Here is a 17,550-nt window from a genome sequence, read left to right as displayed (position 1 = left end):
GAGGCAAGAGAATCTCTTGAACCCAGGAAGTAGAGATTGCAGTGAGCTGAAATTGCACCACTGCACCCCAGCCTGGGCCACAGACTCTGTCTCCAAAAAAAAAAAAAAAAAATTTAATGAAATTCTGTTTTCTAAAGTGAAATTGGTTTCTAAGTAAGAGCATTCTAAGTTTTAAGTTTTAAACCATAGATAAGAATCTTTATTCTCCTTACACTGGTATTGTACCTCAGAGGAAGGTGAGGCATAGATAATATATACAACTTAGTTTAACACATGTATATTGAAAACGTACTATGTATCAGAGACTGTGCACAGACTTATTTCATCATGGATTTTTTTTTGTATTTTAATCTATTGACCTGGCTTACTTGAATTAAGGTAGACAACAATAAAAATGATCTCACAGGTGAATTAACTGCTGAAAATGACCTAATTTTCATTTATGTACTTTTTTTTTTTATGAGACAGGCTCTTGCTCTGTCAACCAGGCTGGAGTGCACTGGGGTGGTCATAGCTCACTGCTGTCTCAAACTCCTGGGCTCAAGCATTCCTATCACCTCAGCCTCCTAAGGTGCTGGGATTACAGGTGTGTGCTACCGCATCTGGCTACATTTTTGAAATACTATGACAAGAAAAAAGTTAGAAAAGTGAAATCATTTTTGAATTTTGAATCTAAAAAGTACATTTTTAAAGTTTAAATATCTTATATGTTACTTTGTAAAATCCTAAATCTACCAACTTTTAAAAAAATGCAAATATTATATTTGTATCTTTTTATACTTTTTCTGCTTAATATTAGAAAACTTGCTGGGGAGTTGGGTAATTATAGAAGTTTAGCATTAAATTTGTTTCTTATTTTTATTAAAAATTTTTTGCCTGTCTTGCCTAGATATGATAAGAAAAGGAAGAACAGAATCTGCACGTGTTGCAAAAGTTGATATTCTTTGAATTGCTCCCCAAACAATCATTGTGTCATCTTAAATAGCTCATGTCATAATTTTTTCAGAGACTGTGGGTAGCCATTCTCTTTGATTAATTCTGTCTTTTATGCTTGTTTAATTCACTAGCAGTTTGAGAACAATAATCTATTTTTCATTTAAATCTTTTTTGGTTGTTTTGAGAACAACGCTGAGTGGTGTAAATATGTAATGCTTATGTTTCATTTATAATAGAGATATATGTTGAAATTGTAAGTCAAGGCATAATTTGTTATGGAATGGATCACATCTATTAACTGTTATTTAGTAAATGCTGCCAGTGCATCAATAAATAGAAAAAAAAGATCATTTCAAGTAATCTAGTGTCACGAAAACCCTAATATGAGGGAAAACTTGTAAATAGTATAATAAAACTCATGTACTAAGATAGTAGTGAATTAAAATTTATACCTAATCAAATTTAGATATTCAAGTGATTAAGTTTGACAACTTTTCATGACCTTGTCCTCTTCTCCCAGTATTATTGTTGTAAATTCAGCTCTTAAGAATCACAATTAGGAAACTCAGAAGTGTTATTTTCACTTTAGCTACTAATTGAATCTGATTAATTAGTTTGAGCATATATCAGTATCTTCTATTCCTATAACTTTAAAGAAACATATTGCCCGTTCAGTCCAGAGTAATTCAGGCACTGTCAATCCAGGCAACCATCTTAGCTAACACTGTTGAAAGAGAATAAAACTAGTATCACTTTTAAAGTTCCGAAATAAAAGAGCTTTTTTTTTTTTTTTTAACTTTTCAGTCTGCATGAACTCCTTTCTCATGAATGAGAACTTAAGAACTCATTTAAATAATTTATAGTTAAATACATATAAATACAAATTTAATCATTTTCAGCAGTTGATTCATCTGATAATTTTTTTGTTCCATGCCTTAATCCAGTCATGATGAAAAAATTACATGCTTTTTCTTTTTCAAGCTATAATCTATTGATTTTCAATAGTTTTTGTTGAAAGGCTGCATGCTGCTTTAATATCTACCTTTTTCTGATTATTTGACAATTGCAAGTTTTTGTTGAATGTTAACAATATGTTTTTCTATGGACATCAGCTGTTCATTAGCTAGGCAATACATCTGATGGGTGAGGAGGAAGAGAATTCACCAGAGACAGACCAAGGAATGGAGAGTGACTGCTTAATTGGTATGTTGTTTCTTTTGGGAATGATAAAATGTTCCAGAATTAGATAGTGGTTATGGTTGCACAACATTGTGAATGTACTAAAACCACTGAATTGTACACTTTCCAAAGATTAAAATGGTGAGTTTTATCTCAAAAAAATTTATTGTGATTTTTATGTTTATTTATTTTTAGTTTTTTGAGACCGAATCTCACTCTTTCCCCAGGCTGGAGTGCAGTGGCACAATCTTGGCTCACGGCAACCTCCGCCTCCCAGGTTCAAGCGATTCTCCTGCCTCAGCCTCCAGAGTAGCTGGGACTACAGGTGCGTGCCACCATGCCCAGCTAATTTTTGTATTTTTAGTAGAGATGGGGTTTCACCATGTTGGTCAGGATGGTCTCGATCTCTTGACCTCGTGATCTGCCCGCTGTGGCCTCCTGAAGTGCTGTGATTACAGGCGTGAGCCACCACGCCCAGCCTGATTTTTAAATTGTAGTATTTTAGGGAGGAATACCTGAAACATGTGGAATACTGCTACTCTGGATATTGCAAACTCATCCTGGAATTAAAATAATGTGCAACATTCTCAAACCCTCTTATTTTAGCTAAAATGCCCAAGAAATATGCCATTGACGAACTCTGAAAGATGTTAAAGAAATAGTCCTACAAAACACATTAAATTTATTGCTGGAGTATCTTTGACAATTCAGTAGAATGATTTACGTCAGGTCTCAGTAACAAAAACTGTGCTTCTTTCAAGAAACTGATTTATTTTTACCTTATGAGTACTGTAAGTGATATAAACAAATAGAAGCTGTATATGACAGCCATTTCTTCTTTGCACTGATGAACAGGAAACTAAAAGCCATGTATTTATAGGTCCCCCCCAGTAACAAAGGTTACAGGGTCTTGTTGAATGAATTTTTTTCTTTTTTTCTTTGAGACTGGGTCTCACTCTGTTGCCCAGGCTGGAGTGCAGTGGTGTGATCTCAGCTCACTGCAACCTCTGCTTCCCAGGTTCAAGCGATTCTCCTGCGTCAGCCTCCTGAGTAGCTGGGACTACAGGTGCACACCACCATGCCTGGCTAATTTTTGTATTTTTAGTAGAAACAAGGTCTCATCATGTTGGCCAGGATGGTCTGAAACTCCTGACCTCAGGTGATCACTTGCCTCAGCTTCCCAAAGTGCTGGGATTATAGGTGTGAGCCATCACACCCGGCCCCTGAATGCATTTTTAATTCCACCCTTATTCTTAACCTCATCTTATTTTTCTTTCTCCATTTCCTTAGTTTGCATTTAACCTGTATATTATGTACTTTAGTATATAACCTCTCACATCTTATTTTAGAACAGTAAAGGATATAAAATTACAAAAGGTTTAAAAAGATCTTATAATTAGAGCGGGAAAAGTTAAAAATGCAAATGTGTGAGTAACTTATCTATATTAATTTACACAAATATGTAATTAGTAGTCTTTATAACTTTCAAATTCTTAACTTTTTTAAGGAGGCAAGAGAACAAGTGGCAAATAGTTAAATAAGCAAAGGGAAGGGAACTCTGGAGATGATGAAAATTTATGTAAATGATTGATATGTGAATGGCCTCCTGTTGTAAGGTGGCGAATTATAGAATTCAGGGATACTGAAAATTCAAAAATGGAAATGGGTCAATACTGCAGAGGGAGAAGGGGAAGCGCAGTGGAGATGTTTTCTTAAATTGCTGGCTTTGCTTTTTGTCTAAGGTTGATTCAGTCTAAATCTAACTGTGATTAATCAAATCAAAGGCTGTACGTGACATTTTTACACTGTGCAACTGCATGTATATAGCTTAGAAGGACATTGCTGTCACATCATAAGATATGTCAACATTGCCAGGCACGGTGGGTCACACGTGTAATCCCAGCACTTTGGGAGGCTGAGGCAGGTGGATAACCTGAGGTCAGGAGTTCGAAACCAGCCTGACCAACATGGAGAAACCCCGTCTCTACTAAAAATACAAAATTAGCCAGACGTGGTGGTGCATGCCTGTAATCTCAGCTACTCGGGAGGCTGAGGCAGGAGAATTGCTTGAACCTGGGAGGCGGAGGTTGCTGTGAGCCCAGATCGAGCCATTGCACTCCAGCCTGGGCAACAAGAGTGAAACTCCTTCTCAAAAACAAAAAAGTCAACATTGCTTTATGTAATATTTTTAACATGGCAGCCTATTACCAAATAGTATTGTTTCTAAATGATTTTTTAATTATCTATTTGTTGTATTTCCCTTCATGATTTTCAATATAGTTTCCATATAATCCTTCAATTAGTTTCATGTCTTATGTTTATTACCTTTGTATTTCCAGCAGCAAGGACAGATACAAGCTTTCTTTCTTTTTCTTTTTTTTTTCTTTTTTTTTTTTGAGACGGGAGTCTCGCTCTGTTGCCCAGGCTGGAATGCAGTGGCGCAATCTCAGCTCACTGCAACCTCGCCCGCCCGGGTTCAAGCAATTCTCCTGCCTCAGCCTCTGAAGTAGCTGGGACTATGGGCATGCACCACAACACCTGGCTAATTTGTGTATTTTTTGTAAAGACGGGATTTCACCATATTGGTCAGGCTGGTCTTGAGCTCCTGACCTCGTGATCCCCCCCGCCTTGGCCTCCCAAAGTGCTGGGATTACAGGTGTGACCCACCGTGCCTGGCCTTAAGCATTTATTAGATGCTTAGTAATCACTGATTTTGCTTCTGCAATTTTTGCCATCGTTTTTTCTCTCTCTAGATCATCTCATCAGCATATGTGTTATACTGTCTCCCATTTTAATACAAAAATAACTTTGAAGACTCCACTCCCCCTCCAGGTATAGTACCATTTCTTTACCACCCTTCAGAGCAAAACTCCATCAGAGTTGTCCATATATGCTGCTTTCATATCCTCATCTCACTTTCTCTGCTTTTTACTGTAGTCATTCTTTTGTCCTTACCACTTCACTGACAACATTCTTGTCACGGACACCAGTGAAATTTGTCTTGAGGCCGGCATGGTGGCTCACGCCTGTAATCCCAGCACTTTGGGAGGCCAAGGCAGGCAGATCATCTGAGGTCAGGAGTTTGAGACCAGCCTGGCCAACATGGTGAAACCCCGTCTCTACTAAAATTACAAAAATTAGCTGATTGTGGTGGCGCACACCTCTAATCCCAGCTACTCGGGAGGCTGAGGTGGGAGAATCACTTGAACCCATGAGGCGAAGGTTGCAGTGAGCCAAGATCGTACCACTTCACTCCAGCCTGGGTGACAGAGTGAGACTCTGCCTCAAAAAATAAAGTAATTTATCTTGCTAAATCCAGTGGTCATTTCTCAGTCCTCATGTTGTTTTCCCGGCAGCATTTGTCTCAATTTGTCATGTTGTCTTTCCTGAAACTCTTTACTTGAGTACTTAACTTTTTCAAGATCACACTCTTGGTTCCTTACTACTATTACCACTACCACCACCAGCAATCTTACTCCTATCCCATTGTTCTTTATCTCAAAATTTGGCAGTGTCATTTACCCAGTTGATCTGACCAAAACCTTGGAATCATCCTTAATTATTCTGTTTTTTTCATGTTTAGTCATCAGCAATCAAATATCAAAAATAATCACTTTTTTCACCACCAATATGGCTACCGTGATAGTCTTCTTATTTCTACCTGAGTTATTACAGTTGCTCAACTGGTCACTGTGTTTTGATTCTCCTTTCTCTCCCATATCCCCAAGATCATTCCATATACAGTGGCTAGAGTGTTGTTGTTTTTTTAAAGCAAATCACATCATTCACTTAGTCATAACATCCCATATGGCTTTCAGCACATGTGGAATAACATCTAGAGTATTTACTGTTGCTTTCCAGGCCCTCTGTGGTCTCTGCCTTGCTCTCCTACCCCCTATCTTACTCTGCACTAGCCCTGGGCATTCTTGTCATTTTTTGAAAACACCAGGCCTTCTCAACTCAGTGCCTTGGCACTTCTGTTCTATCTGGAGTGTTCCTTTTTACTTCATTCTCAGGGTAATTATCTTCTCAGAGATACCTCCTTGCTGTCATTTCATCTCCTTACCCTTCAGTGTAGTACTTATCACTTTAAGAAGGATAGTTTGCAAAAATGATTTTGTAGGTCTGTACTGCTAAAATGTAAATTCTATGAAGCGGAGACTTTTGTCTTGTTCAGTGCTATACTCGTAGGTCTAACACAGTACCTGCCACATAGAAATCATTTGATAAATATTTACTGAATGAACAAAAGAATTATTCGATTCATGTCTTAATGAGTGAATTAGAAAATGTTAAAATTGGCTTGTGATTCATATTCTGATTTTCACACTTATGATTTTATTGTGGTAAAATATACATAACATTAAATTTACCATTTTAGCCATTTTAAAGTGTATTCAGTGGCATTAAGTATATTCATTCATATTGTTGTACAACCATTACTTTTTTTCATCTTCCAAAACTGAAACTCTGTACCCATTAAATAATAACTTCCACTCCTCCTTCCCCTAGTCCCTGGCAATTATCATTTTACTTTCTGTCTCTATGAATTTGACTATTCTGGGTACCACATATGTGTAGAATCATATTGTATTTGTCCTTTTGTGACTGGCTTATTTTACTTAGCATATAATGTCTTTAAGGTTCATTCATGTTGTTGCTGTTAAATATTTTTAAGTGGCATTTTTTCACCAAGTACTATAAATTAATTGTATGTATGCCTTACACTCCTCTTTCATCAGTGACCCTCAAAAAATGTTATAAACGTAATTAACTAAACTTCACAATATCCCTTGTGAAGTCAATAATTATGGTATTGCAAACTGAAGAAACACTGATAGGTTGCCTAAGGTACATAATGAATATATACCAAAATTCTGAGTAAGGACCAGGATTATGTAGTCCCTGTTGAAAACATTTGACCAAAATTTTGTTTGTGATGAAATTATTCTATGTTCTAGGAAAAACCAAGAGCAGTAATCATTTAATTTCTCTAAATATTCATAGCAATGTTCTTTGAATAAAAACAGTAAAATACAAATTTTCTGAAACTTAGTGTTTATTAGTCATGATAACTTTAGTTATTTGACCTAACTAAATATTTCTTTGACCTCTATATTATTAGATTGCATGATTACTTTTCCAGTCTTCACAGCCATAGTCTGAAATTGATTTTTGAAGGTGTGGGTTGGAATAGCATCATGTCTGTTCTTTAGCTATGGTGCTTGAAAACTTTATGAAACTGTTACCTTATGTTTGTCTTGATTGCTGGCTTATTTGAGTGATTTTTTTAAAAAAGCAACCTTGTGAGGGTCAAATTATCTGTCAATTTGGCATTTGTGGACAGGACCAAAATGGACTCTAATTTTGGTATAAAAAACTAAAAATTTCTATAATCAGGCAATGTGCTTTAACTTAATTCCTAAAGGTTTAACCCAAAGCTCACTGCGGGTTGCTACAATTTGAATTGAATTCCCTAAAAACTTGTAGTTAGATAAATAAAATTATATATAACTAAAGCAACACATAATTTTTCTCAAATGAAACTTCATTGTATTACTTCACCCAAGTGATTGGTTCACTTTTGGATATTGTGTATATACATTAACCTCAAGAATGTTTCAGTAGCAGTTGGCAGTGCTACTACCTCCTTCCTCTACTGGAAGCCCATTTGTGGCTCTAAAATGGAAACTTGAGAGGGAATGAGTAAAGATGTTGAGAAGTGCTAACCAGTGTTGAAAGAATAGAGTGGTAAAGTGTGGAAAAACAGGCAGCTTGTGTGTGTGTGTGTTTTTTAAATTTACCAAGTCTAATAGCCAGTTATGCTTTGTTTCCATGGTTTTTTATCACCAGCAAAACAATGAAGTTGTCATCTCATCTCTCGCTAAACTTCATGTAATAAGGCTTTTGTTAGCTGTCTGAAAATTTTGTGATTCAACCTATGGGAATTATACCTTTTTTTAGAGAAGTTTCAGTCACACAGAACAATAAAGACAAGTGATGCAAATGAAGGATGTAATGCATTTTGGTGGAATGCCAGTTTTTCCAGAAAGGATGGTGTAATTATTGATACCTCTTAGTAATTTATGGAAATGTAAATTTAGTTTTAGTCATAATAGTACATGAGAAAACAAAGTAAAGCAATTGTGCCCAGCTGACCAAAGTAAAGCAAATTGCAGCTTTTAAATACCAAGCAATAATGATGCAATCTGAAGAGGTTTAAAACTCAGTTCTCCAAAACCCAAGATTCGTTTCCCACATAAGCTCTATTATACATTAAAGATTCTGTGGTAAAATAAACCTGTTTCCCCAAACATAAACTTGAAAGACATTTGAAGATATAAGAATTCCTCTCCTCCCAATTTGGAGCAGTTTTATTGAAATGTACATATCCTACCAAATAGAATTGAGGTTTTCTTTTTCCAGTTATAAAAAAATGGAGAAAATAATTTTTCAAATATTTAGGAGCACCATTTACAGTTCAGTCCAGGTATGGTTTCTGAAATACATAGTAGTACCATCTGATATGGTAGCCATAAGCCACATGTGGCTATTTACATTTGAATAATTAAAACTAAATAATATTTAAAAGTTGGTTCCTTAGTAACACCAGCCATATTACAAGTGCTCAGTAGCCACATTTGGTTATAGGCTACTGTCTTAGTCTATTTTGTGTTGCTATAAAGGAATACTTAAAGCTGTGTAGTTTATAAAGAAAAGAGATTTATTAAGCTAACTGCTGCAGGCTGTACAAGAGGCATGGTGCTGTCATCAGCTCAGCTTCTGGTGAGGGCTGCATCAAAATATGGTGGAGAAGGTCAAAGGGGAAGCTGGCATGGGTGAGAGGGACCAAACTCAAAGGTGTCTTGGCTTTATAACAACTCATTCTCACAGGAACTAATCCATTCCCTAGAGAACCAATCAAGTCTTCGAGCAAGAACTCACTCATTACTGCCAGAACAGCACCAGGCCATTCATGAGGGATCCACCCCCATGACCCAAACACCATACCTTATGTCCCACTTTCCTGCAATATCACACTGGGGATAAAATTTCAACATGAGATTTGGTGGGTAGAAACAAACCATATCCAAATAATAGCAGGTATATATTGGACAGCATAGACACTGAACATTCCCATCATTGCAGAAAGTTCTGTTGCACAACACTGGATAGATCACATTGTCATCAGTTTCCCAGTATATAGTTTTCTATTATTTTCAAGTATCCTCCACTCCTGCCAAAAAAGTATTGCTTATATCCTAAGTCTGTGATTTTTTTCCGTACTGAATAATAATCTTCAAATTTAAGAAGTCAGTATTTGAAATGATTAGCAAGTTAGGGTTTTAGCCGGGTGCGGTGGCTCATGCCTGTAATCCCAGCACTTTGGGAGGCCAAGGCAGGTGGATCATGAGGTCAGGAGTTCGAGACCAGCTTTGGCCAAGATGGTGAAATCCCGTCTCTACTAAAAGTACAAAAATTAGCTGGGCGTGGTGGTGGGCGCCTGTAGTCCTAGCTACTCAGGAGGCTGAGGCAGAGATCGCACCACTGCACTCTAGCCTGGGTGACAGAGCAAGACTCCGTCTCAAAAAAAAAAAAAAAAAAGTTGTTTTATAAACCTTAAAAATAAATGCCAAAATATGTACAGTTGACACTTTAAAAAGAGAATGACAGTCCTTAACTTCTCCATGTCCATGGTCCATAATCCAAGATAACAACACTGATACAGTCTACAAATAGCGCATGATTTGTGAGATTATTTTTCACATGTAAATTTTGAAAATAATTTTTTTATTGTATAACCATACCTTGAAAAGAGCATAGAGCACACACAAAATCAAACTGATATATAAATGATTAAATATTTTGTGATGATTACAGACAAATTTCAGGATTAATCAGCATTACTTCTATGTTAAGATTGAGCAAAGTGAGAAAAGCAGATAGGTATTCATTTATTTCATTGACTCTTTTTATTGAAGTAGGTCTGGATAAGTATCTTTAGTTTGTAGGTATGTAGTATAGTCAAGGAAAGGTTAAGACATGAGTATGTTAAAATTGAGTACATAAAGAAAGACTTTGTTTTGGGGCAGAGCATGAGGAAAAATAAAGATAGTACGTGCTGATTGCTGAAAAAATACTCGTAGGATTGCATATCATGACTTAAAATTCTTTTCCCACATTGGTAGGTAGGTAACATTTGTAGATGTTTTCTGGGGGTTAATATTATTGAGATTTTTCTCTGTGCATATTTACTAAAACAGTGACTTGTAGAGAAATAGCATATAACCAATACATTAGTTGAATTATCTTTTCATAAAATGTAACATTACTTTTTATATGTGTAATTTGAATACGTTTCTTAGTTTTGAAATGATTTGAAAGAATTACCTTTTGCTTGTAAAAGCCACTTAGGATTTTTATGAGCAGCTTTAAGATTAGTCTGGCTTTATCCTCTAGTGTCATTTTAATTTCACGTATTTTTTTCCTCATGCAATTGCAAGTACCTAGTAAGTCATGTATAAAAATTGCTACCATGAGGAAGGAATGCCTTTACTAGTTTTTTATCCTATGAGCTTTAGTGCTTTAAGTAAACTGTATATTTTTAACTGTAGATCTATCCTTAATTAACTTATAATTTTTCCAAAAAATCAAAAGTAAAATGGAATTTATCTTTTATTTAGATATGCATAGTTTGAATGTGACTGTTTACAATAGTTTTAATACCTGTTTTGCATCACAGGGTTTTATAGAAGTAGTTTTTTCCTTCACTCAAGACTTCTTGTATTGACCCTGTTACCATCAAAAGACTATTTTTGCATTGATTAAAGTTGAGAGCTTAATGTTAGGCAAGTAGGTCCTTGAAAGCAGTTTTTTGGTTACAGAGAGAGTAATGTGTTTTATCTACGTGGCCACCTTCTTTTTTTTTTTAGACAGGGTTACTCCTTCACCCAAGATAGAGTGCAGTAGTACGATCAGAGCTCACTGCAGCCTTGACCTCCTTGGGCTCAGGTGATCCTCCTACCTCAGCCTCATGAGTAGCTGGGCGGGACTACAGGCGTGTGCCACCATGTCTTGCCAATTTTTCCATTTTTTGTAGAGATAGGGTTTCACCATATTGCCCAGGCTGGTTTTGAACTCATGGGCTCAAGCAATCTGCTTGCCTCAGCCTCCCAAAGTGCTGAGATTACAGGCGTGAACCACCCGCACCTGGCCTATGTAGCTACCTTCTGATCTAATTTGGTATGATAGGGGTAGAGAAGGTTAGTTTAGAGAGAATGTTTCCTGTCTTATCTTCTTTTACCCATCTTAACACTTTTACCCCTCTAAAACTGTTCAACATGTTTTCCTCTTTGGAAATCTTTCTTCATGTGCCTTTATTCATTGTATTTTCTATGTCTCTACTTCTTGAACTTAAACAAAACAAAAAACCCTGCAATTCCACTTCTCTTATTTCCCATGGGCCCTACTTATAGGTCTCTGCCAAATTATGCTGGCTGTTCTGTTTTTTTCTTCATATTCCCTTGGTGAACTTGCCCACAGTCTTGGCTTGAACTGTACTTTTATATAACTGATTTTCAAATCTTGGACTATTCTAAATTTCTACCTGCTGGAGGTGGGCGCAGTGGCTCACGCCTGTAATCCCAGCACTTTGGGAGGCCGAGGTGGGCGGATCACCTGAAGTCAGGAGTTCAAGACCAGCCTGACCAACATGGAGAAACCCCATCTCTACTAAAAGTACAAAAAAAAAAAAGCCAGGCATGGTGGCCCATGCCTGTAATCCCAGCTACTCGGAAGGCTGAGGCGGGAGAATTGCTTGAACCTGGGAGGTGGAGGTTGCGGTGAGCCAAGATCGTACCATTGCACTCCAGCCTGGGCAACAAGAGCAAAACTCCATCTCAAAAAATAAATAAATAAATAAATTTCTACCTGCTGGTGGGAAGCATCTTCATTTGAATGGCCTGTGGTGACACTGGCCTACCCTATTGTTCTAAACAAAAGTCACCCCACCCTGCCACTTCAGATTTCTTTCATTATGTGAGTGAGAACCTTTGAAGTAATCTTTCACTCTTTTGCTATCCTTGTTCCTAATACTTAGTTTAGCATGAAGCCTTCTGGTTTCACCATTTAAGATTTGGGTTTCCCATTCCTTCTGCATTTCCTCTTCTTCACTATCCAGACCCTCAGTATCGTACACCTTTAATTCACTACCCCCGCTTTGCCATCACCCCCTGCCTTGCTTTTTTTTTTTAAGCTTCCCAAATGCTTCTTGCAGTGACTTAAAAACGTATACCAAGTTGTTATGGCATATTTTCTTTAAATAGAGAGTAATTCTTGAAGAGTTTTTATTTAAACTTTCTTTTGGATCCTTTGTAGCTCTTGACATAATGCTGGATGCAGTAGGAACTTGATAAATACTTGTTCACTCATTCATTCAGCAGCTAATTAGCTATTGGGTTCCAGGTACTAAACTTGTGCTCCAGTGATCTTCCTTCATGGAGTTAAAGCTAACAGCAGCCTCTGGTGGTAAAGGAAGGCCTCTCTGAGGAGGTGGCGTTTGTTATGAGACCCGATTGAAGTGAGAAAACCAGTCCTATGAAGATATGGAGAACAATTGCTCCAGGCAGAGGGAAGAGCAAGTGTCGAGGCCCTGAAGTGGAACAAATTTGATATGTTTGGAGATTATCAAAAGGGTGATTGTGACTGGAACATGGTAGAAGCAGGAAATGCAGTCAGGGCACCAGGTAACAGAGGGCCTAAGAGGTCATGATTAAGTATTGTGGGTTTTATTCTAAGAGCTGCTAAAGCCATTGTACAGTTTTGAGTAAGGGAATGATGTGATCTGATTAACTTGCTTTAAGAACAGAGGTAGGTACTTGAGACCGGGAGTTTGAGACCAGCCTGGGCAACATGGTGAGACCCCATCTCTCAAAAAAAAAAAAAAAAATTAATTAGCCAGGTGTAGTGACACACACCTGTAGTCCCCAGCTACTCAGGAGGCTGAGGCAGGAAAAAAAAAAAAAGAATAGAAGTAGGGAGGCTATAATGGTAATATAGGAGAGCCAGTAATCATGAACTAGTAAGGTAAAATTAAGGATAGAGTGAGGAAGAGTAGTTGGTAGGACGGACTAGGTGAAAGGTCTGAGGTAAAAGAGAAACCAGGAAAAATTTAGTTCTTTGTGCTTAGACAAGTTATGTATCATTTCTAAATTCTGTTTTCCTGGAGTCTATAATAAGGAATATCTCTTTCCTGCCCCTTTGAAGGAATTGTTATGAGGATCTGATGAAATAATACATGAAAGCCCATTATGAACCTTAAAATGCCATAACCATGCGTTACTTTTTGACACTAAACATTTAAGGGCTCATCTCAAATTAGACCTTGTTAATAAAGAAATTTCCAGGCTAGATCCGGTGGCTCATGCCTGTAATCCCAGCACTTTGGGAGGTCAAAGTAGGTGGATCACTTGAGGCCAGGAGTTTGAGAACAGGCTGGCCAACATAGCGAAACACTGTCTCTACAAAAAATACAAAAAGTTAGCTGGGTGTGGTGGTGCACACTTGTCCCATCTGCACAGGAGGCTGAGGCACAAGAATCGCTTGAACCCAAGAGGCAGAGGTTGCAGTGAGCCAAGATCGCGCCACTGCCCTCCAGCCTGGGTGAGAGTGAGACCCTGTCTCTAAAAAACAACAAAAAAATTCCAAAAATTAAGATTTCACAGGGATAAACTTGAAGCCATTTATAGCTTAGGAAATAGTTTTTTCTCTTCTAAATTCTTCCCAGTGATATTTTCAATCTTTTGATAATTTTGTCACTATTCCTAAATATTAGCATGTGGTAATGTCTCCAGTATTAAGTAGATGACATTTTGGTTCTAATCTGTACTGATAATCGTAGACAGAAAAGTATTTATAAATAATACCTAATTGTCTTCAGTTTGTGACATATTTAAGACATTGTTTTTCTCTTCTGAGTACATAATTTGAAGACAAATAAAACTTGTAACCCAAATGTCCTACAGCTTATTTTTTAATATGTTATGTTCACCCTAGGGTGTTGGTGATTATAAACAAAAACATGATCTGCCATACTATAATAAATAATGATCTATAAATAAACTCCAGTCCTTTTATGCTTATTTTTGTCATACTGATTATATGGACCCTGATACTGTAGATTAATTTCAATATGACTTACAGCATCAAGAAAGACACAAATTTTAGACAAACTTCTTAGTTTCTGAAATTTCTTAAGTATGCTTCAGCTGATTGCTAATTCTTGTTTTCCTATTGCAGGTTTCCCAACAGTGATGTCACAAGATTGACCGCATTGATCACAGTAAGACCAAAATGATAGTTAAGCTTTTAAGGAAGTTTGGTTTTCTCTGAGAATGAGAATTGACTTAGAAAACATATATAATTTGAAATTATTTCTTTTGCTAGCCAGTTGAATGTTAACATTTTAAATGAATCATATCTTATACTTCTAGCTATTTAAATACTTTTAAAATATTACTTTAAAGGATTTAAAAAACATTTAAAATGAAAATTACTTTTAATTTACAACTGAAATTATAGGCCTAAATATACTAAATTATTTCAGTGTGAGTTAAATTCTGAACATCATCTTTTTTGAGTTTTTATTTTTACCAGAAAATGACAGAAAGGTTAAGGTGATTCCACATTAGGAAATATATATAAAAGTAAATTACTTGAGATTGTAATGAATTATTAAGGAAAGATTATGAAAATGTAGCCTTGGTAGGCTGGGCGCGGTGGCTCACACCTGTAATCCCAGCACTTTGGGAGGCCGAGGTGGGTGGATCACCTGAGGTCAGGAGTTCGAGACTAGCCTGGCCAACATTGCAAAACCCCGTCTCTACTAAAAATACAAAAATAGCTGGGCGTGGTGGCACACACCTGTAATCCCAGCTACTCGGGAGGCTGAAGCAGGAGAATCACTTGAACCCGGGAGGCGGAGGTTGCAGTGAGCTGAGATTGTGCCACTGCCCTCCAACCTGGGCAATAGAGAGACTCCGTCTCTAAAAAAAAAAAAAAAAATATATATATATATATATATATATATACACACACACACACACGCGCGCACACACACACACACACACACACACCACATACACCACTTACCACATATATATAGCCTTGGTAGAGTTTTTAGGCATCTTGCTTAAATTTTTTATTGATATTTATAGGATTTGTAGAGTCTTCCAGATATGGAGAGTTTTTTGATAAAAGGATGGTTCTCTTAAGTAACTGATACTTTTTAATTTTATTTTAAGTGTTAATTTCTGTTGTGTGTAGGGACATATATTACCTAAAGAAAAACTTTTCCAGGACCTTAATCCACATTAGAAAATTCTAAGTGATAAAATCTGAATTACAATCATGAACTTTATATCATTTTTGAAAAATTCTCTTAAATAACAGATAAATAAATTTCTACGAAATTATTTACTCCATGATCCTGCTTCTTCAACTCTGTTTTAATTTAACTCATTAAATCCAGAAGCATTAATTATTAGAAGTATAAATTCACATATCAATAATGTTTGTATTTATGTTCAATTTTTTTTGGAAAACTGGTTCATTTGTTAAGTTTAACATTTTGCAGAAGCTAGAGAGAAATTTTATTTATTTTTAAAGGCTTTATCATCATAATTTTGTCTACTAATGCTTATAGAATATTTTATTCATTTTCCTAAGGCAGCATTTTAGCTTTCTTTGATTTGTAGCTCTTTCCTTGTTTGTTTTTTCTTAATTAGAACTTTATTGCCCTAACTGAATATTTTATAATAAAATATTGACATATTTCTATAGAAACCTTCTGTTTAGCATCTAGTGCTTTACAATCAAGGAAGTTAACATTAACATTAAATGAAACCTTTTTTAAAATTTAAAAATGCTGACTCCCACAGCTTATTTTTATTTAAAATTTTTTTTCCCACAGTTTATTTTTAGGGTAACATTAAGAGAGTAATTAATTGCAACTGATCTAAATCCAAGAATTTCAGGAAGAGAGGTGATATTTAATATTATTAGATGTTAAATATCAGTTAAAGAGTAAGAAGTGTTCATTTGAGAGGTTCATAAGTGACTGATATTAGAAACCTTAAGTTTGTTATAACACTGTTGTGAGGCTTTTGCTAGCCCTTTGAGTTAAGAAAAGAGGGTAGATTTCAACATTGATTCAGGTTCAGAGTGCTAGTGAGAGAGTAGTTCAAATATATGTTTACCATGTGGCTGGAATAAAATGAGGCCAGGAAAGGGCTGATTTATCCAAAGGAAGTAGAGAGGTCAGGAGACTAGTCATAGATACATAAACTTGTATAATGAGATGACATAGTAAGAACTAAAGGTAAAATGTTATGCTTAGAGAGGGAGATTATATTATGGGTTGTTTCAGAGCTGAAGTGTAGTAGCTATTTATATATTATGTAATATATACTTTATATATGTTTTAATCAAAATTTTCAGAAGTCAGGAGAATTTCTGTTTTTTTCTTTGATGTCACAATCCATATAAATGTCAAAACCTTTTAACTGATCTCCCTTCTTCCTGGCCATTATCAATTCCATTGAAACTTGTACACAACTCCCAGTTTAATCTGATTAAAGCATTGCTCGGTTCCTTTTATTTCTCTACTTGAAAACGTGTAGTGGCTTCTCATTTCCTATGTGATCAAATCCAGACCTTCTAACTTGGTATTTAAGATCCTTCCTCAGTTTGTCTTCAGCATATTTTCTTTTCTTTCTTTCTTTTTTTTTTTTTTTTTTTGAGACAGAGTCTCACTCTGTTGCCCAGGCTGGAGTGCAGTGGTGCAATCTTGGCTCACTGCAGCCTCTGCCTCCTGGGTTCAGGTGATTCTCCTGCCTCAGCCTCCCAAGTAGCTGGGATTAGAAGCACGTGCCACTACGCCCAGCTAATTTTTGTATTTTTAGTAGAGACAGGGTTTTATCATGTTGGCCAGGCTGGCCTCGAACTCCTGACCTCAAGTGATCCACCCGCCTTGGCCTCTCAAAGTGCAGGGATTATAGGAGTGAGCAACTGTGCTCAGGCTGTCTTCAGCATATTTTCCATTATTCAAGAATAGGAGCTGTACACTCTACCTAATGTGGACTACATTCCCTACCTTGGATACACGTTTTGGCTCCACACTTAAATTCATGTTATTTCCTTTACCTAGAATATTGTTTTTCTTTTCACACTTAAAAAAATTTCTTCTGGTGAAATCAAACTGTCTCTCTAATACCATATCCACATATAATCATCTCCCTGAGGTTTTCCCTAATCATCCCTGTTCTCTGTTCCTAATAATTTGGTAATGCTTAATTTTTATTACTCCAGGGTTACTGATAACATAATTGTATTTAGGGTACTTATTTTAATACACATCTTCTTACTATACTCAGCAAA

The 17,550-nt window shown here is 36.4% G+C and overlaps 2 protein-coding genes across 49 annotated transcripts in view; one reads left to right on the top strand and one right to left on the bottom strand.

Annotated features, from left to right (window-relative positions):
• LOC134737729 (uncharacterized) overlaps window positions 1-5,129 on the bottom strand; it is a 52,223-nt gene extending 47,094 nt beyond the window's left edge. Inside the window, exon 1 of the mRNA XM_063648222.1 lies at window positions 5,071-5,129. Within this exon, the coding sequence (XP_063504292.1) occupies window positions 5,071-5,129 (59 nt within the window). The remainder of the gene's footprint in view (window positions 1-5,070) is intronic.
• The window catches only part of BAZ2B (bromodomain adjacent to zinc finger domain 2B), a 396,738-nt gene that overhangs the window by 140,044 nt on the left and 239,144 nt on the right, over window positions 1-17,550 (top strand). For 43 of the 48 annotated variants that reach the window (XM_054477916.2, XM_063647532.1, XM_063647507.1 and 40 more), the window contains one exon: window positions 14,413-14,455. The gene's annotated coding sequence lies outside the window, so the exon portion shown is untranslated. Of the gene's footprint in view, window positions 1-2,048; window positions 2,140-2,342; window positions 2,441-14,412; window positions 14,456-17,550 lie in introns of all 48 variants that reach the window. The other 5 variants (XM_063647508.1, XM_063647528.1, XM_063647496.1 and 2 more) reach the window with 2 other exon arrangements.

The sequence above is a fragment of the Pongo pygmaeus genome, chromosome 11 (assembly GCF_028885625.2).
Source record: "Pongo pygmaeus isolate AG05252 chromosome 11, NHGRI_mPonPyg2-v2.0_pri, whole genome shotgun sequence".
Classification (NCBI taxonomy): domain Eukaryota; kingdom Metazoa; phylum Chordata; class Mammalia; order Primates; family Hominidae; genus Pongo; species Pongo pygmaeus.
This window is presented reverse-complemented; position numbering and strand designations above follow the sequence as displayed.